A 26,292-nucleotide genomic window follows, 5' to 3' on the forward strand; every position below is an offset into this window, starting at 1 on the left:
AGCTTTGGTTTACTAGCTTGGGTGACTCAAGGATATCAGGTCTGCGGGGGAGCTTGGTTGTGAAATGTAAACCAGTGACATCCAATTATACTCCACAGAAATGCAAACAGGTTTCAATTTCTCAGTTCTTTCCATGAAAGCAGAAGACCACATTAAAGAAATGGTTACCCTGACAATTACTCTAAAGACTTCTGGGTCTTGAACATGTTGTGTGAACTGTCATGCCTCCAGCTAACTCTCCCCCCAGTCTCTGCTTTCCCAGGCTGAGGGATTCCTTTCCTCTCCATTTCCTCCCTCTCTAAACACCTCATGGACTTTCTAACCACTTCTGTAGGTACTCTGTGCAGAGTCCCCAAGCTCTCTTTCTTGGTGACAAAGCCACCAGATTTTTGTCAACCTTCATCTGCCACTTTTGACACCCACAAACCCACGCCCTGCTACTTTGGGGCCACACACGACGAAATTCTCAGGGTGACCTGGATCTAAATCTCATCTCTGACTCGTACCACCTCTGTGGCTCTTAACTTCTCTGAGCCTCAGTTTTCTTCCTACCCCGCCTTCCCACTCCTGGCTGGGATGTGTGTGACATTCCTCCAGGAAGATCCCAACTCTCTTAATGTTAATGCCTTACTAGAAGGAAAAACAACCTGAAGTTGATATTGGCAAGACCTCCAGTATCTTGGAGGTCCTCTTTAACATAGGAAAATCCTTATGACACCTCCCTTTTCCTTACCTCCCCCAACTCCCGAGTATACTGTCAGTCACCCCTCACAAACCCCGTGCAGCAGCTCTTTCTGTCCACGGGTCCTGTCCTTGTGCTTTAATAAAAACACTGTTTTTGCCCCAGAGACAGCTTAAGAATTCTTTCTTGGCCATCGGCTCCAGACCCCACCCCACCAAATTTCATCTATATTCCAAAACCACATCCAAAGGACCTTCAGCACCCCTTTCAGGGTGAACACTGAGGGGCTCTTGGGCTTAGACACCTACTGGTTCTGAAGCCTCCAGGCTGGATGACAGAGACTTTAACTCCCCATTTGGAAAGCTCTTGTCTCATGACTGCTGAGAACATGGTCAGAGCCGCCTTGGATGCACTATAGGCTGCCAGCTTTTCCATTGGGACCCCTCCTATGGGAATAATGAGAGAGAAAAAAAAATTAGGTCTGATGTTTTCATTCGTTCATCCACTGAGTGGGTTTTGGGGGGTTTTTTTGGTTGGTTTGTTTGTTTTGTCTTTAGATTGTATTTATTTATTTGACAGAGAGCGTGAGGACACAAGCAGGGGGGATGGCAGGCTGAGGGAGAGGGAGAAGCAGGCTCCCTGCCAAGCCAGGAGCCTGATAAGGGGCTTGATCCCAGGACCCTGGGATCATGATCTGAGCCGAAGGCAGACACTTAACCGACCGAGCCACTTAGGTGCCCCAATCCACTAAGTGTTTAAACAGGACCTACTGCATGCCAGGAACTGGTATCAGTGGTGACTAAGGCAGGCAAAGGGCAGGCAAGGGCCCTCTGCACCCAGGTTAGTGCCTATGTGCCGTGGGTCACAACCATGGTCTGGTGACCCTTGCTTCTGCCTTCCATGGCAGCTCCATCACAGCTGGTCTAATGACAAACCAAGGTCAATCTAAGCTAAATGTGAATCGGGTGAGATAAAGAGGGTCTGCCCCAGCCTCTGATCTTCCGGTTTGGCCAACCACGATTCTAAGCTTCTGGGTGGACATATCTGGAGGAAGGGGCACCGGTCAGCCAATTCCAGCATCCGTAGTTGAACAGATTGGCTCAAATACTTGTCAAAACAAGGAGTAAGGCACACCGTAGGGAACCGTGGGGGCATCTCTGTGTGAGGGAGTAGGAAAGGGCTTATTCTAGGAGGGCTAGCTGGGGCTGGGAGTGGGGGTGCTCTTTATCCGCACCTGGACCACACTTAGCTTAGAAGTCAGGAGAAGCTGAAGGAAACTAATACGATGTTACATGTCAGCTCTATCCCGGAAAAACTTGTTGGGGGGGCATGGGTAGAGCATAGGCATTGAAGAAGAGAGACCTAGAATAATTCAGTTATCACCCTTATTTTTAAATGATTATAAAAATATTGGTTGGGCTTATATAATGTTGTTTGGGGAAATGCTCATCCTTACCTCCCTGTTTTTGTAGGAAGATTATCAATTCACGGTTCTGTCTTTCTCATTGAAAGGGGCAGACTGGCCCATCACAGTGCTCCATTTCCTGGAGCAGCAGATCGGGTTGGGGCTGAACGTGTGACCTCAGTTGAGCCAGAGTCCTGATGATGGTGGAAGGGAGATGATTTTATGGCTTATTCCTGGCTATGTAAGTATGATAATGGTGGAAAACCGGAACTCCCAGGGGTCATTTCTGCTACCACATTGGAGAAGGTAAGCCGAGGAAAGTGGAGGAGAAAGAAAGGCAGAGCAGAAATTGTAAGTAGGGGTTTGCGAAGGGAAACAGGAGTGGAGGTGGGGGGAGAGCTATGATGATCCTATCTTAAGACTTAGTTCCAGTCGGGGCTCCTGGGTGGCTCAGTCCTTAAGCATCTGCCTTCAGCTCAGGTCATGATCCTGGGATCCCGGGATCCTGGGATTGAGCCCCACATGGGGCTCCCTGCTTGGCGGGGAGCCTGCTTCTCCTCTCCCTCTCCCATAGGTTGTGTTCCCTCTCCCGCTGTGTCCCTGTCAAATAAATAAAATCTCTAAAAAAAAGAAAAAGACTTAGTCCCAGTCAGTCGGTGATCTAATAAATTCCTTTTCTGTCTTCTGTTTCAGTTATCTTGAGGTTTGACCCAGTCACTTAAGAGTCCTCGGGCTTCACTGATGAAATTTCAATATACCCTCTGGCATAAAACATTAAATTGGGGGGAGTAGGGGAGAACCCAAAACCAACCAACCAACCAACCATTAAACTCTGTTTCCTGTATTGCCTGTAATAACCAGCTGAGTCTTTTTTAAGTGGCCTCCGCATCCAGCATGGCGCCCAACTCAGCACCTTGAACTCACACCCCTGAGATCAAGAGCTTGACCCTTAATTGACTGAGCCACCCAAGCACCCCAGCTGATTCTCTTTAAAGGTTTAGTTTCACAAAGCGTTAAGAGTTCCAAACCCAACTCTTTCCTTTTCCTGGTGAGAAAGACCCAAGAAGTTGAAGCAGCTTATTCTAATTTTCAGCCTCGTTTGCAGAACCCCGCCGTTCTCACTTCTCCACGATCTCACCGATGAGGGGAGCTTGGCTGGCTGCCATGTCAGTTAGCAGAAGTCCATGGTGAAGAGCTCATTTTGGAGCCAACGCTGCCTGGGTTCAAGTCCCAGAAGAGTGCCTGGCAGAGTCAGCCCCCCTGTAAGAGCCTTCTCACGCTAGGGCTACTTAAGGTTTTCAGATAGCCTTTCTCAGTAGCCCAAACGGCTCCATAGGTTTGGTGTTTCTTAGAGAACTGAGTGCACCTGTTTCAGACTCTCCCAACGGTACTTGATGGATTTCTAGGACCCACCCTAGATCTACTCAATCCGCATTTGCAATTTAAACCAATCCAAGCAATTCTTTGGAATTCTAAGCCTTGAGCTATTACATTAGGACTTGGGTCACATATTTCTGAACGTGTGCTTGCATAGTGACCTACAGCGTTATGGATGATACGACAGGTGGTAAGAATTGGTCATATTCCAAATTATCAATCTAAACAGAAAACATGCTTTGGACCAAACAGTTAAGACACATTTGTCTTTTGTATGATCTCGAACCCTGTGCAACTGCCATTATTAGACCATTTCCGACCTACAGAATGGCCATTCTGTAAGGTTCAACCTCATAGATTCAACCTTGCTGTTAACATTTCCTAGTAATGTCCAAGATTCCTGGGGGCATGAGATGAAGGAAGTGCAGACGTCCACGTCTCGCTGACCACGAGCCTCACAGGGTCTCAGAGCATGCTCCCTTCCTGGCCTTCTGCACTCCCTCATTGCCTGTCCTGTTAGATGTATAATTTCCGCTTTTGCCCCATTCAGGTTAAAATTCTATTGCCAGAAGGCAGCAAGGGACGAGGTTGCCAAGAACTTGGTAAGTTTCTTTCTATTTCTAGGGGAAAACTTGACTTCCAAAATAGAGGGCTTATCTATGGGGACATGGGAGAACTGGTAAGGATCGCACAACCCTGGGTAAATGTTTGGGCTATAGCTTTAATGACCATCCAGAGTACTGATGTAATTCCAAGAAGTTCTGTGTCCTGACTGTGTTAGTAGTTAAAGGAACCACACACATAAGTGATCGCAGATACAACCGACGAAATCTGAGAAGTTTTGTGCACGGCAGCAATGTCTGTCACGTGGTTCTTTAAATTTAAATTCCATTCCAAGAAGGCTAAGTCTTGGAAATTTACATACTCTTCCACTAGCTGACATTAAATAAAACCAGAATGCTCAGAGAGACGAATGTACACTTCGTGCTTATTTTTAAATTTTGTTTTTTAATTCCAGACCCGAGATATATAACTCTGTAGGTACAGTAGAATCACCTTGGGGAGATGAAAACACACACACACACACACACACACACACACACACACACAAACTAATACCCAGGCCCTACCCTAGAGCGATGAAATAAAAAAATTCTGGCAGTGGAACCCAAACATCAGTATTTAAATAAAACTCTGTAGTTGGTTTTAGTGTGAGGACAGTGTTCAGAGTGTTGGGAGTCAGTGGTTCTCAACTTGGGTGAGTATCAGAATCACCTGGGGAGCTAATGAAGCACCCAGAGGTCAGGATCCTTCAAGGAGGAATGAGCCTGGGCTTTTGTGGCGTACCCACATTCCCCCCGGGTAAACCTGATTTACTCCTGTGACCCCAAATTTTGCGACCATCTATTGCAGCTAATTGTTTTAGAGCAATAGTTTTCATACTTAGTAGCTAGTCAGAACTGCCTGGGGAGCTTTAACAAAAAAAAATCTATTCCTCCCCAACATTCCCACATGATTTAATTGGTCTGTGGTTCATCATAGGCACAGGAATGTTTAAAAAGCTCCCCCAGGTGATTCTAATGTGCAGACAGGGCTGTTAAACCCTTCTAGAGAACATTTCTGAAAATTTTCCGTGTATTTCTATCCTCTGGACATGTAAATGCTAATACCAGCTTGAGATCTGAAAAAAACCTCATCATTTTTTTGGCTGTAGAAGGCGCATGTGATCCCAGAGGTTGGATAGAGAGCTGGCAGTGTTTACCCTTGATTTAAATCTCGCAGATGTTGGGGACGTGGGGGAAGATGTGTTTTGGGAACTGGAATGAAAGAAACTTCCTAATGTTATGCTGGAAGAAGGGGAGTTTTTTTGAGCTGTATAGGCCTGGATCAAAATATACTCCTTTCAAATCAGTTGAGTGAAAGCCAGTCTCAAAAGGTTGCATACTGTATGGTTTCATTTATAGAACATTCTTGAGATAACATTTTAGAGACAGGGAACAGAGTCGTGGTTGTCGGGGCTGGGAATGGGGTGAGGGAGTGGCTGTGGTTATAAAGGGTTATCTTGGAGGATCCCTCTGATGGGACCATTCTGTGTCCTGACTGTGTTAGTAGTTACAGGAACCTCACACATAAGTGACCGCAGGTATAACTGGTGAAATCTGAGAAATTCTGCGTGCGGCAGCAATGTCTGTTACGTGGCTCTTTAAATTTAAAGTTAATTTAATTAATATATACTGTATTATAGTTTCAGGGGTAGAATTATTAGTTTCAGAGGTAGAATTTAGTGATGCATCGGTTGTAGACAACAGCCAGTGCTCATTCCATCACGTGGTGGGCATCTTTACTGCCCATTACCCTATTACCCCATCCCCCCAGCCACCTCTCCTCCCGCAACCCTGTTTGTTTCCTAGAGTTAAGAGTCTTACGGTTTGTCTCCTTCTCTGCTTTTGTCTCATTTTTTTTTCCTTTCCTTCCCCTATGTTCATCTGTTTTGTTTCTTAAATTCCACACGAGGGAAATCATATGGTCTTTGTCTTTCTCTGATTGACTTATTTCGTTTAGCATAATACCCTCTAGTTCTATCCATGCTGTTGCAAATGGCAAGATTTCATTCTTTTGGATGACTGAGTAATATTACACACACGCGCGCACACACCCCCCACATGTTCTTTATCCACTCCTCTGTTGATGGAAATCTGGGATCTTTCTCTGCTTGGGCTCTTGTGGACGTTACTGCTACAAACACTGGGATTCAAAGTGTCCCTTTGAATCACCATGTTTGCATCATTTGGATAAATATCTAGTAGTGCAATTGCTGGGTCATAGGATAGTTCAATGTTTAACTTTTTGAGGAAACTATTGTTTTCCAGAGTGGCTGCACCACATTGCATGGTTTTGATACTCTATGATTATGCAAGATGTTATTAGGGGAGGTGGGGTGAAGGGTAAACAGGACTTCCTTGTACATATCCTTGCGACTTCCTGTGAATCTATCATTATTTCCAAATAAAGTTAAAATATATATATATATACTCCCTTTTAAGACAGGCTTAACAAGGGAGAATTGCTTAGCTCCCATGTAGGTCTTTGGCTGAACAAAGGTCCATGAAGTCTCCTAAAATTTTGGTAAAAATTTGGTAAAAATTTTTACCAAAAAAATTTTTTTTTTGGTAAGAAACAAACAAACTGAAAATAGAAGTTTTTCAGATTTGGCATTGGAGGTCAAAAAGGAAGGCCTGGCTTATTTGAAATCTTAAAGGATGAGAAATCCTCCCGGACAAACTAGAGCTTTAGAAACTTCGGCCAGGACTGCAACCACATTTACAGTGACAGTGTACTTCCTTCCTGATGAGGGAGCAGAAGGCAGGCTGAGGACAAAACACGAGCTGACACCCCACAAACCCCACCCCACCCCCACTCCTGGCTGGGATACGTGGGATATTCCTCCAGGAAGTTCCCAACTCTCTTAATGTTAATGCCTTGCTAGAAGGAAAAACAACCTGAAATTGACAATGGCCAGACCCCTAGTATCTTGGAGGTCCTGTTTAGCATATGAAAATCCTTATGACACCTCCCTTTTCCTTACCTCCCCCAACTCCCAAGCATAGAATCAGCCACCCCTCACAACATCTGCCCATGGGTCCTGTCCCCGTGCTTTAATAAAACCACCTTTTTGCACCAAAGACTTGTCTCAGAATTCTTTCTTGGCCATCCACTCAGGACTTCCCCCCACCCAATCTCACCTATATTCCAACACTATATCATTTCTCACTCCATCCCATGCGTACCTCCATCACAGATGCGGCTAATGTAAAAACAGAACTTTGCCCTTAGTACAGTACTTGCTTAGGACATATCAAAATTGAATGTTAGGTTCCCCCACAACAGACTCAAAGTAGCCAATTCTAAATAAATACTTGGGGTGATTTACTTACCCAGTCAAGAATGGGACTTATTTTAACCAACCACGGACAGACCTATGGACTCTTTCTGATGTGGGAAACAAAAGCAGAGGAAATACAGATAAAATTAAACGTCCTTATAAATTGCAGTGAGTTCACAAATGCTTGAGGCAGGAGGAGTATAAGTTTCTTCCAGGAAACGCCTGACTGTCTTAATGTTAAGCCTTGCTAGAGGGAAAAAACAACTTTAACTTGACACTGGCAAGGCCTCCAGTACCTTCTTCAGCATATGAAAATCCTTCTGGAACTTCCCTTTGTCTTTACTTCCCCCAACCCCAAAATATATAATCAGTTGTCCTCACAATCCTGAGATGGTAGGTCTTTCTGCTCTTGGGTCCAGTCCCCCTGTTTTACTAAAAACCACCTTTTTGCCCTGAAGACATCTCAAAAATTCTTTCTTGGCTGTCCATCCAGACCCCAACGCTACTCCAAATTACATCATTTCCACCCTTCCTATCTACAGACTTTCTATGCTTATTTAGGGGAGCCACCCCTCTTCCAGAAGGTTCCACATTCCCCCATCTAGTTTGTTTGTCTTGGGAAATATTCAGTGACTTTGTTCCCTGGCAAGTGAATAAACCCGGGATTCATGGTGTTGATACCGTTGATGTAGTGTAGACCCTCTCTCTCTCCTGAGTGTGCTCAGACATGGACTTTTCCTGACTCTCTGGGCGTGGCGTAAGCAGTAAGTTAGTAACATATACTAAGGTTCTACCAGCCAAATGGCCTTGATGTCCTCTGAGATAACACAGGACCTCAAAAACTCTTCAGCACAGTCTGATCAATACTTACATGGAGACGGTATATGGGTACATAGGAATTATGGGGGTCAAAGGTTTTGCAAGTGAATACCCTAGCAAGACAGCAGGGGCCAGAAATATTGCAACCTTCCACCCTGAGGCTGTGCCATACTGTGATTGAGATTAAGATCTATATTTGGTCTTTCCCCCCATTTCTAGCACAGAGCTCCTAAAACCCTTGGAATTTCCTAACCGTGACCACAGAGAACTTTCAGTCCTTCCCCAAACCCCCGGCTCCTGGGAGGGGAGAGGGACTGGAGATTGAGATCAATCACCAATGGCCAAAAGATTTAATTACTAGTGCCTATGTAATGAAGCCTCCATAAACACCCGAAAGGAAGAGGTTTGGAGAGCTTCCAGGCTGGTGAACATGCGGATTCAGAGAGCATGGATGTTCCCTGGCCTTTCCCTGTGCCTTGTCCTATGTATCTCTTCATCTGGCTGGTGATTTGTAGCCTTTAATATTCTTTGTAATAGACTGGTAATCTAGGAAGGGAGCAGGTTTCCCGAGTTCTATGAGCCGCTCTCACAAATTAATTGAACCCAAGGAGAAGGTCACTGGAACCTTCATTCTACAGCTGGTGGGTCCAGAAGCAGTGGTGACAGACTGGTATCTGAAGTGGGGGTGGGGCAGTGTCTTGTAGGACTGAGCCCTGAACCTGTAGGACCTGATGTTATTTCCAGGTAGGTGGTGTCAGAACTGAGTTGAATTATAGGACTTCACAGTGGCAGTTGGGTATAGGACACATTGATAAGGTGGCAGAAAGAAAAACCATAGGCCCAAAATGGAGTCACTTATGCTAGGCCACATCACCCAATGATGAAGCCTTAATACCTAGCCTAATTACAGTTTGAACCTTCTCCAGAAATTTGGTCTTAACTGGGTCGGTCGGGAGTTTTCTGCTCAACAACAATGAGGTAATCTGTCTCCATTTCCCCCACCACCACCCCAGAAGGAAAATGAAGTCTTTTTTTTTTTTAAAGAAATGTTTTTTGGGTTTTTTTTTTATTTCATTTATTTATTTGACAGAGATCACAAGTAGGCAGAGGCAGGCAGAGGGAGAGGGGGAAGCAGGCTCCCCGCTGAGCAGAGAGCCCGATGCAGGGCTGGATCTCGGGACCCTGAGATCATGACCTGAGCCGAAGGCAGAGGCTTAGCCCACTGAGCCACCCAGGTGCCCCGGAAGATGAAGTCTTGATAAGACCCTCTGCTCTTCCCTCTCAGGGAAAGTGAATTTATCTGAAACAATCCTTTCTTTTGCTAATAATCTCCATGCCCCACCCTCCTTCCTATAAAAACCTTCCGTTTTGTACAGTTCCTCAGAGCTCCCCTTTGCTTGCTGGACGGGGTGCTGCCGGACTCATGAATCAGTTAATAAAGCCAATTAGGTCTTCGAAATTTGCTCAGTTGAATTTTTGTTCTTTAATTAAAGGGGTACCAAAGTCCCAAGCCCACAGCAGCTGTCTCATTCTCTAAGAACTTCCTAAAGCAGAATTTGGATGACCTCATTTTAGGAAAATGTAAATGAGGGCTCCCAGCCGGTTTCTCCCTCCTTCAAGGTCATCTAGAGTCAACTCCCGTAACAAGGTCCATTCCCTTATTGAGCTTTTCCAAGCTGAAAATACATACCAAGCCTATGGCCCCAAGAGAGGCAGGTTTGTTAATCTCCTTTAGGCATGGTAGGCAGAAATTTGAGACTGATAGTATTTGGTTGTTCCTTGTAATCCGATAGTCCCTGGGGATGTGACAAACCATTTGAATATCAAAGTCAAAGTTTGGGACCTTGTTACTCAAAGTTGGAAGCCAGGAGCAGCCCAGAAGCTGTTAGAAGTGCAAATCCTCTGGTCCCACTCCCAGAGCTATTGAATCAGAAATCTGGGAGTGAGCACAAATTTTTTTCTTATTGTGCTAAAATACAGATGACATAAAATCCACCATATAACCTTTTTTTTTTTTAAAGATTTTATTTATTTATTTGACAGACAGAGATCACAAGTAGGCAGAGAAGCCTGAGCCACCCAGGCACCCCCACCATATAACCTTTTTAAGGTATACAATTCAGTGGCACTCAGTATATTCACAATACCATGCGGGACATCTGGGTGGCTCAGTGGGTTAAGCCTCTGCCTTTGGCTCAGGTCATGATCTCAGGGTCCTGGGATCAAGCCCCACATCGGGCTCTCTGCATGGCGGGGAGCCTGCTTCCCCCCCTCTCTCTGCCTGCTGCTCTGCCTACTTGTGATCTCTCTCTGTCCAATAAATAAGTAAAAATCTTGAAAATATATATATATATATATATATATATATATATATATATATTCACAACACCATGCAACCATCACTTGTATCTAGCTCTATTTTCATTGCTGCAAAAGAAAACCCTATAAGCATTAGGGACACAGTTGGTTAAGCATCTGGCTCTTGGTTTCAGCTCAGGTCATGATATCAGGGTCCTGATCTCAGGGTCGTGAGAGCAAGCCTTGGGACAAGGCTGAGTCAAGCCCCCAGTTCAGCCCCACAACAGGCTACGCTCAGCACTGAATCTGCTTAAGTTTCTGCCTCCCTCTCCCTCTGCCCTTCCCTGCCATACTCAACCACTGGCTTGCTCCCTCTCAAATAAATAATCTTGAGAGGCAGGAAGGGAGGGAGAGGAGGGAGAGAGAGTGGGTTGGAGAGGAAGAAAAGAAAGGAAGAAAACCATAGCCACGAAGGAAGGGAGGAAAAGGAGGGGGAAAGCGTGGGTTGGAGCCACTAAGCAGCCCCTTCTTATTCCCTCTCCTCCTGCCCCCGATAAATACTAATTTTCTCTCCATCTCTCTGGACTGGCCTCTTTTGGACACTTCATACAAATAGGATCATCCAATACATGGCTTTTTGTGTCTGGTTTCTGTCACTTACCATAATCTTTTCAAGGTTCATTCATTTCTCTACCACGTATCAGGGCTTCATTCATTTTTATGAATTTGTAATATCCCACTGTATGGATATATGACATTTTGCTTATCATTTCATTAGTTGATGAACATTTGGGTTGTTTCCACCTCCGTTATGAATAAGGAATGCTATAAACATCCGTGTTCAGGTTTTTGTTTGAACACCTGTTTTCTGTTCTCTTGAGTGTATGTAGGTGTCAGATTGCTGGGTCATATGGTAATTCTGTGTTTAAGTTGTTAAGGAACCGCCAAGTGTTTCCATAGAGCCTGGGTCATTTTACGCTCCCACCAGCAACTCATGAGTGTTCCAGTGTCTGCACGCCCTTGCCACAAGTGTTGTTTCCTGGGTTTTGTTCCATTTTGGTTTTTGTAGCCATCCCAGTGGATATGAAATGGTATCTCGCTGTTTTGATTGCCTTCAGTTGTTTTTAAGAAGCCCTCCTGGTGATTCTAATGCATCTGAAATTTGAAAAAGTTGTCCAGGGACCAGTAGTATCGACTCAGAAACTAGTTGTAGAAATGCGAAGTCTTACACCAATTAAGTCTCCTCAGTCGAATTCTGCATTCTAATAAGATCCCCAGGTGATCCCACACACCTTGGTGTTTGAGAAGCACGGGTAAAGGAAACATCCCTAAGTTGTTAACACTCCCTAATCATCATTTCAATTTGCGGGAGTTGGGGTCTGTTTTTAATGCCCTGTTTATCTAGTATATTCTTGTTGGACAGTCTGGAAAAACGAGAGGAACACAGAACTTGGAGTGAAACAGGCAAACCCAGTTTCCACCACTGAATCTATCGCTCATGGGCTGGGCGACCCCAGGCTAGTGTGCTTGATCTAGAAAAGGAACTAATATCTGCATCCCACCCCCATTAGAGTTCAATGACTTTAGCCATGTGCGAGCATCTAAGACAACTCAGCACAGAGAAGTTCACTCAGTCTGGTTCTACCTCCTTGCCTTGCCCTATGCTAGCCCTGGGGATTCCGTGAGAGTTTTAGGGAAGCAAATCTCAGCTTTGGCCTCCTGTCACATCAGTGAGGCACGGAACGACCAGCTAAATGATTTGCCAGATGATTTCCTTAAGGCACGAAGTTCAGGATCGATCCCACAGTCAACTTCCCGGGACTAAGTAGGACCTCACTGAAGGCTGGAACTGTGAATTCTGTGGGATCGCTATAATTTATAGACTTGTAAGAATCTCTTGGGCCACTCACTTGTGGTGTAAAGTAATTTTAATGCATTTTCAATAGCTTGATGGGGGCTGCTGGGCAACTATTTCTGTCTCTAGGTAGAGACGTTTCATTACTAGGGTACTTCCTATACACCAGTAGCTGTATTTCTAAGCACTCAGAAACCAAAATGCATTTATATCTCCTGTAAAGGGGTGCCTGGGTGGCTCAGTTGTTATGCGTCTGCCTGCAGTTCAGGTCATGATCATCCCGGGATCGAGCCCCGCATCGGGCTCCCTGCTGAGCAGAGAGCCTGCTTCTCCCTCTCCCTCTGCCTGCCACTCTGCCTACTTGTGCTCTTTTTCTCTAGCAAATAAATTTTAAAAATCTTTTAAAAATAAATAAATGAAATAAATCTCCAGCCAAGACCAGAGGTTCTCAGCTAAGAGTGATTTTGCACGCGTGTGCGTGCGCGCACGCGCGCGCACACACACACACACCCCTCCCTCAAGGAGACTTGGGGCAACATCTGAAGATTCGTCACCACCGGGGATGGGCCTTCTCGCGTCCACTGGGTGGAGAACACAGTCACTGCTCAACCTCCCGAGTGTATCAGGCATCCCCGCATGGAAAGACTTCGCCGCTCCCCAAATATCAATACTACCGGGGCTGAGAAACTGCGGCCCTAGACTCAAAGGCCACATCAGCCTGTCACGGACAGATGATAAAATGGACTCTTGGAGAAGTGCGGTGACCTGTCTGCAGCCACCCAGCTACTAACAGAACAGGATTCAAACCACCACCGGCTCACAACCCCTGAGGCCAGAGTTGTTTTCTCCTGTTTGTTTTCAGCCCTTCTCATTCAAGCACAGCTTGCAACTGTTTACTCTGCAGCTGAAGAGGAAAACTGGCCAGAAAGGGGTTTTAGACCGCTCAGACAGAGATTTTTCCACTGCCCTTTGTACAATCAATCAGAGCCACCTCCCAATTCCTCCCAGACTTGCTTAAATATCTATCCAGTTGCCTGGCAGGGATTTGGGTTAAAGAGCTATTCCGTTTCTGTGAGACAGATGTTCCGCACACTGACAGGGTTAAGATTCTCCCAGAGCAGGTGTGGACCGAGGGGACCAGTGGGCGTTATCTGCCCAGGGGCGCGTGGGGGCCAGGGAGCCGCAGGATGGAAGGTAACTCAGTGTCGCCGGCAGGAGCGGCGCCAGGATGTGGCAGGCTAGAAAGCCACAGGCACACAAACGGCCAGCGTCTCCCCAGAAAAGCCCCTCAAGCCTGCTGCCTGTCAGGTGTGAGGCTCCTGTCATGTCTGTGTCATTGCACGGGGTGTCACCACAGCCCTAAGAAGCAGTGGTTCTTCCGCCCATCGTCCTTTGAGGACACGTCCCCCCGGGGCTCAGGACCTTGGTCTGCGTCACTCCGCTGCCAGTGGTAAAGACAGTTTCAAAACCTGGCCCGTCTGTCTCCACGCCGCGTGGCTGGCTTCCTCTCCTCTTTGAAATCTGATGCTACCTGCACAGCTGCGTGTTGTCTCTCTCACTCTGCCTGCTCCTTGTTCCTTTCTTCAGGGATGGGAGATGCGGGAAGGAAGGGTGTATTTATAATGTGGTTGACCCTTCTGGGTGTCTCCTAGAAAAGAATTTAAAGGAGATGTGTTTCGTCCCTGCCCCGATCCTAGAACTTGCCATCCGCAGGACCAGATTTAGGGGGAGGCTCTGTGACCTTACCCCCTCCCGGGAATGGGAGTGAGGCTGGAGCGAGCGTCCAGCAGTGGGGCTAGGAGGAGGAGGAAGATGGTGGGGGTGATACCTTTGGGAGAAGACCCGTTGAGGCTCTTGGCCTTGTGGTTGGCACGGTGGTAACACCTGCCCCAGCGGAATCTGCAAAGGAGGCTGAGGCTTAATAAGTAAGAACATGAGGCCAAAGTCCGAATTCCAGGTCTAGCTGCAGGGCCACTCACATAACTCTTCTGTGCCTCGGTTTTCACAGCTGCAAAATGGGGGTACCAATACTATGCAGGGTTTTGGGGATCATCTATCTGGTAATATCCAACAAATGCCTGAAGCCCAAGGAATGTTTCGTAACTATTATTAATATTTATTAGATATCCACTACAGGCCAGAGACTGGGTTCTGAGTATTTTAACATCAGTTCCAATGGTCACGATGGTCCTGTGAGTAGGTTCAGTCTTTATCCTCATTAATGCTCTCTGAGAAGATTAAAAAAAAAATCTAAGTGCAAAGAGCTTCACCTGACACCCAAGGTCCCAGAAAGTGATAGTAATGGCTAACTCTTAGGTAGAATTTTCCGTGCGCTCACAAACACTGGCACGTGAATGTTCGTTGCCACGTTACTCACAATAGCGAAGAAGTAGAAACAACCCCATGCCCGTCCATTGATGAATGCGTAAACAGAACGTGGCCTGTCCACGCGGTGGGAAACTGCCCAGTTCTAGAAAGGAATGGAGTTGTGATATATTCTTACAAGATGGATGGGCCTTAAAAAGATGAAGGAGGGGGCGCCTGGGTGGCTCAGTGGGTTAAGCCTCTGCCTTCGGCTCAGGTCACGATCTCAGGGTCCTGGGATCGAGCCCCGCATCGGGCTTTCTGCTCAGTGGGGAGCCTCTCTCTGCCTACTTGTGATCTCTGTCTGTCCAATAAATAAATAAAATCTTTTTAAAAATAAAATAAAATGAGTTTTGTGGGGCAGTAGCTCTTTCTGCCCATAGTCCTAAATAAAATCACCTTTTTGCACTGAATAAATAAATAAATAAATAAATATATAATGAGTTTGTGGTATAGGATATAACCCTTTCTTCGATCTTTGCAAAAAATCTTTTTCTCATTTAAATTTTAGTTGGCTACCATACTGTGCAATCTGGGTTTCAGGAGTAGAATTCCATGATTCATCACTTCCATACAAAACCCAGAACTCATCACGGTAAGTGCCCTCCTTAATACCCAACACCCATCCAGCCCACTCCCCACGCCCACCTCCCTCCATCAACCCTCAGTTTGTTTTCTATTTTTAAGCGTCTCTTATGGCTTGTTTCTGTCTCCCTTTTTCCACCCTCCGTCCCATATCTTCATCTGTTTTTTAAATTCCACATATGAGTGAAACATATGGTATTTGTCTTCCTCTGACTTACTCATTTCAGTCAGCATAATACGCTCTAGCGCTATCCGTATCATTGCAAATGGCAAGATTTCATATTTTGATGGCTACGTTATAGTCCATTGTCTACATATACCACGTCTTCTTTATCCATTCATCAGTTAATGGACAGTTGGGGTCTTTCCATAGTTTGGCTACTGTTGGTAATTCTGCTATAAACATCGGGGTGCGTACATCCCTTCGAATCTTTATTTTTGTATCCTTTGGGTAAATACTTAGTAATGCCATTGCTGGATTGTAGGGTAGTCCTGTTTTTAACTTTTGAAGGAACTTCCGTACTGTTTCCACAGTGGCTGCACCAGCTTGCATTCCCACCAACAGTGCAGGAGGGGTCCCCTTTCTCCGCATCCTCGCCAACACCTGTTGTTTCTCGTGTTGTTGATTTCAGCCGTTCTGACAGGTGCCCAAAGTCTTTAATAAAATCGATGCCGAAGATCTGAGCCAATCTGACGATGGCTTTGCTTTTGGGGGAGTGCAAGAAAGTGCTAAGTGTGGATTCCACACACTAACAAGGGTGAGGAGAAGAAGCTGTCCATCAGACCCTGGGTTGCATAAGTGTGTTAAGGTTTCAAGAAAGTAAAATGCTTGCGATAGGAAATTAGGTGCGTATGGTAAGTTATTCATCAGATTTCATCAAAGTTTGGTCAAGACCCAGATTAGGATTGTAAAGCATGTACTTATCGCTGCAGCAGAAGTTGGTGTATTGGTGCCAAAGCTGAATCACAGTTTGCCAGTTCTTCAGGCAGGTCTACTGTAATATCGGAATTGAACACGTTGGCAAAATAAAGTTGAAATTTTTTAAAAAACATTAATTTTTAAATTTATCTTAAAATATTTATTTATTTATATTTATTTTATATTATTATATATTATATATGTTATCTGTGATATATGATATATTAATTTCATTTATTTATTTATTTATTTATTAAAAATAACTGTCCCAGCCCTACTAGGAAGGATGTCTGTCTGGGAGTTCAAGCTGCCAAAAGATATCCTCCAGGAGTGCTCGGAAGGCTGGGGGCACAATGAGTTTTGACATGGATAGCCCGTGCTGGGTATTAGAAAGGAAGGTCATCCCTACAGTCTCCCCCTCCACCACCATCTCCCCACCCCCACTACTGTGGGGAAGGCAGGGAAGAGGGGTAGATATACCTCCATCTACCTTTAAAGAAACTGGGATGGGCCGGAATGTATTACTTTCCTACTGATGTTATGGCAAATCACAACAAACTTAGTGGCTTAAACGATAGAAATGTATTATCTTATGGTTCTGAAGGTCAGAGGTTTCACTGGGCTAAAATCAAGGTGTCATTAGGACTGTGTTCTTTCTGGGCCCTCCAAGTGGAAATCAGTTCCTCTGACTTTTTCTGCTTCTGTAAGTTGCCTGCATTCCTTGGGTCTGGGTCTGTTCCCCGGTGTTCCAATCTCTCATTGACTCTGACGCTCTTGCCTCCATTTGTAAGGACTCTTGTATTGGAACCATCTAGATACAGCAGGATAATCTTTCCATTTCTAGCTCCTTAACTCGATCATACCGGCAAGGCCCCCTTTGCCAGGTAAAGTCACATATTCCAGGTTTCAGGAATTAGGACGTGCATGGATCTGAGGAACCACTATACTGTCTAGCAAATTGGTTACCTACCTACTCCCACCAGCCTGAGACACTTTATCTGGGATTATTTGTTATGCGGCAATGGATAACTGGAACGGAATGGCCAATTTCAGCTCAGCGTCTCCTGCTGATGCAAACTTCCATGATCGATTACCCCACTGAAATTCTTGTCATGCGGAGGGTGGTATGGGTACCAGGCTCAAGACAACCTGATGGGTCAGGGCTACCACAAGCTCTTTTAGAGGAAACTTAGTAGTGACTGATTGCCTACCTCTCTTTCTCCATGACTCCTACTTCAAAATGAGAAAAATACCAGGGATGAATTCCCAGACAAGCATGTTTCCCAAAATCGCCATTGTATCAAATTTGCCAAGAGATCTATCAAGTTGGCATTCAATTGGACGCTAATTTCTATGGATCGGTTGCTTATATACTGTCGTTCACACATGCTTTGACCTTCCCTGATCCTGTGTTACACTCCAGCTCCTTATGCCCTTCTCAAAATCCTTTCCATTGTTCCGCAAAATTTTTGTCAGCCAAGTGCTAGGGATTCCCTTACTTTGTTCTCTGCTGAATTCCTCTGCTCCTCATCACTGAAGCAAACTGCAAGCACCATTTAAGAGTTTTGCTCCTATCTTTTTACAAACACCTGCTCTGTCAGGTGCACATGCTTCCCATCTGTCCCAACTTCTTGCTGCTGGTTTAACAACCTTATAACATACCTTAGGTGGCTTCCGAGTCCTACAAATGAACTTACTCCCGGAGTTTCTTTGGGTCATAAGCGTTTAAAACTGGGTATGATAAAGGAGGACTGCATACATCTTGGTGACGGACTGGGTGGGAGAAAGGAGAAAAAGGCAGAGGGAGAAACAAATCTAAGAAGGCTCAAAGCTCTGCAATTCAACAGCCGAGGAGGAGAACTGAAAGAAGGGGGAGCCGGCTTTGACGTGCGGATGACAGCTCCGGCTTCAGACATGCCGACTGGCTGATGATGGTGAGATGGAGGAATGGAAGTAGTAAGGCTGGATGTAAAGAATCTGCACGTCCACGGTGAGAATAAGAGGGAAGGTATGTGATTTATTTTAACACTCCTGTTTCCCTCCAGTAGAAATATATGAGAAGCGTACTGAGTCTTGGCTCAGGAAGTTTTAGAGGGGCACCTGGGTGGCTCAGTTGGCTAAGCATCCAACTCTTGATTTTGGCTCAGATCATGATGTTGGGTCCTGGGATGGGGCCCTGCAGTGGGCTTCATGCTCAGCGGGGAGTCCCCTTGGGATTCTCTTTTTCCTTTTCCTCTGCCCCTCCCCCACTCACACAAGCAGGCAAAGAAAAAGAAAAAAGGAAAAGCTTTAGAAGCCAAGTTGAAGATGTATGAACGGGCATCCTCTGCACCATAAATTTTTCACTCCTTCACTCCTTTATCCATGTTTCATTAATTCTCACACTTGCATTTCTTCATTTCTTCGTTGAGTTTCGCGTATGCCAGACACCAGGCCCATAGCAGATAGTGTGCATATTAGGTGATAACTCAAGTAAAATCTTCTGAATGAGCTGCTCCAAGTTGAGAACAAAGAGAGAAAACAGAAAAACCAGGCCTCCTGGGTGGCTCAGTCAGTTCATCCTCTGCCTTTGGCTCAGGTCACGATCCTGGAGACCTGGGATCAAGACCCACATCAGGCTCCCTGCTCAGCAAGAAGCCTGCCTCTCCCTACCCCCCCCCCATGTAGCTCCCCTGTTTGTGCGCGCTCTCTCTCTCTCTCTCTCTGTTGAATAAATAAATAAAATCTTTTAAAAAGAGAGAGAAAAACTTTCTTGTCCTTGTGTCAAGAAGCAGGCAATGATCAGTTATTTCAGTAAATATTTGTTGAATGAGTGAGGCAAGGAACATGGGAGACTTTTTCAGAAGCACCAGTCTGTGCCAGGGCACTGAGAAAGGTGAGGTATTCACAGAGGTAAAAATCTGAAGGTGGAGTTCAGAAGAAAGATAAGGGTGAGATTTTGCCAATGTGTTCTTCCAGAATTTGTTTGCTTGTGCAGGTGGCAAGAAATTGGAAATACCTCAGGGTCCTCATACAAGTTAAAACACAATACTCATCGCTCTTAACCCCCTTCGACTTCTCTATCCTCATTCTCCTTCCCTTCCTCCCTCCCTCGTTTCCTTCCCTTCCTCCCTCCTCTTCAGGCCAACCAACAACTTAGCGACACACACTCACACAGCAGCTAAGTTCAAGGAAGTTCCTGAGTGAAAGCCGGGAAAGGGAACATGGCAGATCATGATAATTGCCCTTAACACAAAGAATATCCCCTCAAAAAACAATGAAACAAAATAAAACAACTATCAGATGCCTCATTAAAAAAAAAAGAAAGAAAAGGGGCGCCTGGGTGGCTCAGTGGGTTGGGCCTCTGCCTTCAGCTCGGGTCATCTCAGGGTCCTGGGATCAAGCCCCGCATTGGGCTCCCTACTCAGCGGAGAGCCTGCTTCCCTCCGCTCTCTCTCTGCCTACTCATGATCTCTCTCTGTCAAAAATAAAATAAATAAAAATTAAAAAATAAAAAAGAAAGAAAGAAAGAAAAGGGGCGCCTGAGTGGCTCAGTAGGTTAAGCGTCTGCCTTCGGCTCAGGTTCTGATCTCTGGGTCCCAGGATCGAGTCCCGCATTGGGTTCTCTGCTCAGCGGGGAGCCTGCTTCCCCCACTCTCTCTCTGCCTGCTTGTGATGTCTCTCTGTCAAATAAATAAATAGAATCTTTAAAAAAGAAAAAGAAAGAAAGAAAGAAAGAAAGAAAGAAAGAAAGAAAGAAAGAAAGAAAAGAAAATACTCTTCAGAAACAACTGATGAAACAGAGAAGACCAGGGTTCCTCTATTCAACGGCAGAATCCTGGAGTCCACGCCCCACCCCTTCGGGTTCCCTTTCACCCATGCAGCGTCCTGAAACACAACTCCATGGACATTTCCAAACCTGAGTCGGGATCTGAGGAACCCCAGCTGGAAAATAAAACCTGTCCTAGAAGAAAGGATGTGATACGGCTTACCTGGGCATTGTCTATGGAAGGCAGATTGTTAAACCCTGGACTCAAGGTGTTGACTCTCTGTTCTTTGAAATGGAAAAAGATGAGTCAATCTGGTATCACACATGACCCAACTGCCTTGAGATTGCAAAATGATGGGAAGGATCTTAGGGAAAGCTCTAGTGGGCAACCAGCCAAGACACGGAGCTCTGGTGGTGCCAACAGTGCAGACATTTACCTACCCATCTCACAGAGTGTGCCCAGTTCAGAGAGGGTTGAAAACAGATTACCGGTAACTCTAGGAGGGATTTCCTGTCCAAATCTAGGAAGCTTATGTGCTATGAAGATATGTAAAACCCTAAATCCCCAGCAATGAATAGATGAGTTAAGAGGTAAGAGTTTGTACATGAAAGGATCTGAAAGGCAAGGTTTTATTGTATCAAGATCAACGGTAAACAGACAATTTGACTAAGCTTGACCCAGCCCTGCAGGAGCGTGTCCTGCTTTCTTGTTTGGCCCACGAAGAATGCGACGAGCCTCGTCTTGCACAACAGGCATCGCACAACCTTGTGGGAAAAGGCCAACTCACCTGCCATGCTACTGATGTTCACCAGCCTGCCCTTGGATTTCCTTAGGAGAGGCAAAAATGCCTTCGTGACCTCCACAGCCCCGAAGAAGTTCACAGCCATGCATTTTTTGTACCCGGTCATGGGAATGAGCTCGCCGTCGGCTGGCAAGCCGAGGATGCCAGCATTGTTGACCAGAGCCCACAGTCCTGAGGACAGAAAGGAATGACTTTGACGTCTGGTGATGCTGAAGAATAGGAGGACTTTTAACACTTGACACTCTGGAGTCTCAAGGGCCCCTTTGAGATTTAGGATCTAGGCAGACCACTCAAACTCTTGGACCTTAATCTCCTTGGATACCTAAAACTACTTACTCTGAGGCAATGTGTGGAGAGTAAATTTGAAATATTAAGTGATGGGTTTGGGGAGGTATTTTCTTTTCCTTAAAGCACTTTCCTAGATACAGCCAGATATTTGCAGTATCTGGGGCCGGAGGACCCAGCAAGGGGGAGAGTAATAAGAGCCTGTGTCCTGTTTCTCCCTCAAAGGACCGTGCAGAGGCGGTCTAATATCTTGAGGCCATGCAGGATGATATACGAGCCTTATCCCTAGGCTAGAAAAGATCCCCTAATCCAGGAAAACTAGAGAGGCTCCAAGAACTAAGGAGATGGCAGAGTCCCTGAGCCCTAGTCCTTGCCCCAACCAGCCTAATCCTGTTGATTGGATCAGAATCACCAGAAAGTCTTGTTCAAGTGGATGGCTGGGCCCCACCTCCAGAGGCAATCATTTAGGGTGTCTGGGATGGAGCCTGAGAATCTACATTTCTACCAGGTTCCCAGGTGACACTGTTGCTGCAGTTCTGGACCATACCTGGAGAGCCTCCGTCCACAAGAAGTGGTTTCCAACCTTGACTGCATGTTAGAATCACCTGGGGGGCTTTTTAATGCCTCACCCCAACACCCCAATGCCCAGCCACATCCCAACCCATTAGATCAGCAATCCTGGGGTAGGGGAGAGAAGGGACCTTGGCATGGAATTTAAAAATTCCCCGAGTGTGGGACACCGGGGTGGCGTCATTAAGTGTCTGCCTTCGGCTCAGGTCATGATTCAGCGTCCTGGGATGAGTCCCACAACGGGCTCCCTGCTCAGCAGGGAGGCTCCTTCTCCCTCTCTAGCTTCCCCTGCTTGTGTTCGCACCCTCGCTGTCTCTCTCTGTCAAATAAATAAATAAAGTCTTTAAGAACAAAAAATTCCCCAGTTGGTTCCAATGTACAAGCAAGCTTGGGAACCATGGCCCTAACAGGCAGGGAAAGGGGTCATTCAAGAACTCCAGATCTTTTTCAGGGGGCAGGATCTGTAGCAGAGGGGAGGGACCTGGGTCCTCTTTACCCAATGGAGGTGACAGAATCTGGGGTATGTTTAGCTGGGCAGATCTGAAGCAGATTCCCTGAGATCCCTGAGCCTCCACATGGTTTAGAATCATGATTCTCAAGATGTGGTTCAGAACCAGCAGCATCAGTGGGAACTTAGAAATGCAAATTCCGGGGGCACCTAGGCAGCTCAGTCAATGAAACATCCGCCTCTTGGTTTCGGCTCAGGTCGTGAGCTCAGGGTTGTGAGATGGAACCCCGATTTGGGCTCCGTCCTGGTCGTGGAGCCTGCTTAAGGCGCCGGGGTGACTCAGTGGGTTAAAGCCTCTGTCTTCGGCTCAGGTCATGATCTCAGGGTCCTGGGATCGAGCCCCACATCAGGCTCTCTGCTCAGCGGGGAGCCTGCTTCCCCCTCTCTCTCTGCCTGCCTCTCTGCCTACTTGTGATCTCTCTCTCTGTCAAATAAATAAATAAATAATCTTTAAAAAAAAGAAGAAGAAGAAGAAGAAGAAGAAGAAGATTCTCTCTCTCCCGCTCCGTCTGCCCCTTCCCCTCCCTCTTGCGGGTATGCACTCTCTCTCTCTTTCTGTCTCTTTATCGAAAAAAAGGAAAAGGCACATTCTAGAACCCCACTTCAGACCTGTCAGATCAGAAGCTGGTGATCCGAAATTGCTGTTGAAGCTCAGTGTCTGTCACAGAACATGTCCGCTCCAGTGTGAGAGCCTGCGGCATGGACCGAAGCCAGAGGAGCCTCGGTGCTAACAGACACACGAACGGCAGGAGGTCCAGCCCCTGATGGCCTCAAGGAGGTGGGTGGCAGCCAGACTGCACAAGGACTGGACAGAGCACCGGGCATCCCTGCAGGCACCAGCCGGAAGCACTGATGATCGAAGATGAAATGTCCCGTCCCCAGGACCTCAGAGGCTACCCCTGGGGAAGTGAGATGAGGCTCAAACTGAAAGACGCTCGTCGTGTGGCAGAAGGACGGCCCAAAATAGAAACAGAGCTGAGCTGTGGAAACTAAAACTGCACTTCTCACGCACCTGAGCCGGGGGGCCGACCCTGACACGCGGTAATGACTGGGAGCACTAGGTGAGAGAATGGCGAGCTGCTAGGAAGAGCTCAACAGCTCTCGGGACGATGGTGATGGGTGCAGAGGAGGCCTGGGCCGGCCCCTCCGAGGGATGGTTTTAATTCCCTCGGCCTGATGCGCACCTCTGACAGGCAGCATGCAGGCAGCAGCCTGAGGGTGCGCTAGAATGGGGGTGAGAAACTTGTTCTAGGAAAGGCCAAGAGTGAATATTTTAGTTGTAAGCACTCCTGTTTCCACTCTGCCGCCAGCTGTCATCTGTACGTGAAGGAAAATGGGAGCGGGACTCCAGTAAAACCTGATTTATGGACACTGACGTTTGAATTCCACCTAATTTGCACTTGCCAAAATAATATTCTCCTTCTGACTGTTTTAAGCATTTAAAAATGTAAAAACCAAGGCGCCTGGGTGGCTCAGTGGGTTGAGCATCAGATTCTTGATTTCCGCTTTAGGGTGGACATCTCAGGGTCTTGAGATCGAGCCCCGCCGTAGGCTTCCCAGGGCGTGGAGCCTGCTTAGAACTCACTCTCTCTCTCACGCTCTCTCTCTCTCTCCCTCTCCCTTTGGCCCTCCTCCCTAGTCCCCACCACCCGCGGGCATGCTCGCTCTCTCTCAAATAATATTAATAATAAGCAAAAATAAAAATGTAACGTGAGAGAGCTTGGTGATGATGGAAGAGTTCTGTGTTTTGATTGTGGTGTTTTTGCACAAAGCTACACACACACACACACACACACACACACACACACATACAAATTCTAAATAAGCCCCATGGATTATACCAATGCCAGTTTCCTGGTTTTGATATCATACCGTAGTTAGGCAAGAAGTTAACATTGAGGGAGACTTGGCAAAGCAGGCACAGGAACTCTCTGTACATTTATTTACAACTTCCTGTGAATTGACAGTTCTTTCCAAATAAAATGTTAAAATAATAATAATAATAAAACAGGTCCATAGTTTGCCAACCCCTGCCCACAGAATTTTAAGCTGGCCAATAAGTTCATTATACCTGTGGGGACTTATTAAGTTTAAAAATAATATTAATGAGTTATTAAAAATATGTAAATACTTACATAATAATGTGTGGGGCTTAGAGACACAGGGCAGGGCTAACCTTCTTACAGGACACGGTGAGGTTTTGTCATTCATCTACAAGTCCCAAAGCGTACTTCAGGAAACCTCCTTCTTGGTGATTTTTAAACTCCCCTGTTTAACAGCTTCCTTTTCTCTTAGACTTGAGAGGTTGAGGTTGAGACAACCTCAAGGAAAACAGGTAGAAGGTGTATTGGCAATTCTGTCTCGGAAGAGGATTGCTCTCAGGGTGCCTGGGTGCCTCAGTTGGTTAGGCAACTGCCTTCAGCTCGGGTCATGATCCTGGAATCCCGGGATCGAGTCCCACATCTGGCTCCCTGCTGAGCAGGGAGTCTGCTTCTCCCTTTGACCTCTCCCCTCTCATGTTCTCTCTCTCAAATAAATACGTAAAATCTTAAAAAAAAAAAAAAAAGAAGAAGAAAAAAAGAAGAAGAAGAAGAAGAAGAAGAAGAAGAGGATTGCTCTCCAGAATTCTGACCACAAAACAGCATGAACTCACTCACTGGAAAGTATACTCACCACACCCCTTCATCCCTAGACGCTAGCATGGTATTTCCATATCTAGAACCCATTGTTTTATCACGCAATATGGAATATGGTTAATACTGCGCCTCTGGGCCTCACTAGAGAGGTCTGTATCAAATAGCTCCTGAGTTAGACACCAGGAAGTCACATTTATAAGAGGGATAAGCATCAAGCCAACATGGGAGAACGCAGAGCCAAGAAGCAGAGATGATGACAGATGACATTGCTTAAGGATCCAGACATGCCTGAAGCCAACAGGTCTTTTCAGTTAAGCATATTCATTCCTTTATACATTAGCAGTTTCAAATTGGGTTACGCTGCTGGCACCTGGGAGAATCCTAATGGGAACATGGATCTCGTTCTCAAGGAAACAAGTGGTGAGGCGTGGGAGATGGCCAGATGGTTATAATAATGCAGCAGTACAGGTGTGTGCAGGACATAACAAGTGAGTGTCCAGAAGAGGAGGTAAATGGTGTAACCTGGGTCACCAGGAAGGTCATGGAAGGGATGTTATGTTTGCGCCAGGTCTCCCGTGGGAGTAGAGTCTGCAGCTAGACAAAGTCAAGAGTCTTAGAAAAAGGGAGTAGAGGCAAGAGGGAAATTTGGGTAAGAGGACGTGAATCTGCAAAGTTATGGTACATTTAGCACATTCTATTCTGGAAACCCATCAGAATTTACTGAGGGGACCGTCAGGTATTGCAAATTAAGGGTTTGGCCAGAGCCATTATCCTGAAAGCCTTAAAATCCTTGTGAATATGTTCAGATTTTATTTGATACCAGACAGAGAACCACTGAACCATTCAGTGAGACAAAGCAAAATAACTACCACAGGCCTGGCTCATAGGAGGAACCCAAGACATAGAGGATCTGTATGCCCAAGGGTTTTTAGGAGGTGGGTGACATTGTAAGGTACACGTTGTAAAGATTACTGCCCATTCGGAAAGTTAATGGGAGAGGAAAGTTATTGAGGGGCCCCAGGTGGAAAGTGAGGGCCTGCGCTAGGTCACGGCAGCCTGGTGATGACAGAAAGGGACCGGGATGATAAAAATCTAGGAGCTAGAACTGAAGGACTTGGGAACCATAGGATTCAGGAACTGAGGGTAAACTGCAGGTCTCAGTGCCCACCCCCCAAACCCGGCTGCTGGCATAATTGATGGACTAGATGGCGTTACCAGCATCTGAGCTGTGGGGTGTGCCAGCGTTAAAGCTCATTTGCAGACCAGCAATAAGGGAAAACGTCATGAGGTCAGGCTTTGACAAAGTGAGGTGGGATGCCCGGCAGACAATTTTATACACATTTAAGTCCAGATGTTGAGAAGAGGGCTCAGTGGGTATGATTTGGAAGAGACTGGTGTATGTCTCACTGTTTCTCCATTCTAACAGAACATTAGCACCACCTGGGGAACTTTCGAATATACTGAGACCTGGCCCCCCAGTAGGATTCTCTTTACAGCTGACGTTCCTAGCAAAAGGAGAGCAACAGTAGCAGCCCCCTGATTGCAGGGTCAGCTG

At 46.2% G+C, this 26,292-nt stretch overlaps 1 protein-coding gene across 1 annotated transcript in view; it reads right to left on the reverse strand.

The window, feature by feature from the left end:
• The window catches only part of HSD17B2 (hydroxysteroid 17-beta dehydrogenase 2), a 72,671-nt gene that overhangs the window by 1,883 nt on the left and 44,496 nt on the right, over positions 1-26,292 (reverse strand). The window contains exons 3-4 of the mRNA XM_080828431.1: positions 20,724-20,909; positions 991-1,128 (exon numbers count right to left, since the gene is read on the reverse strand). Coding sequence (XP_080684557.1) covers positions 991-1,128; positions 20,724-20,909 — 324 coding nt within the window. The remainder of the gene's footprint in view (positions 1-990; positions 1,129-20,723; positions 20,910-26,292) is intronic.

The sequence above is a fragment of the Martes martes genome (assembly GCF_963455335.1).
Source record: "Martes martes genome assembly, chromosome: 17".
Classification (NCBI taxonomy): domain Eukaryota; kingdom Metazoa; phylum Chordata; class Mammalia; order Carnivora; family Mustelidae; genus Martes; species Martes martes.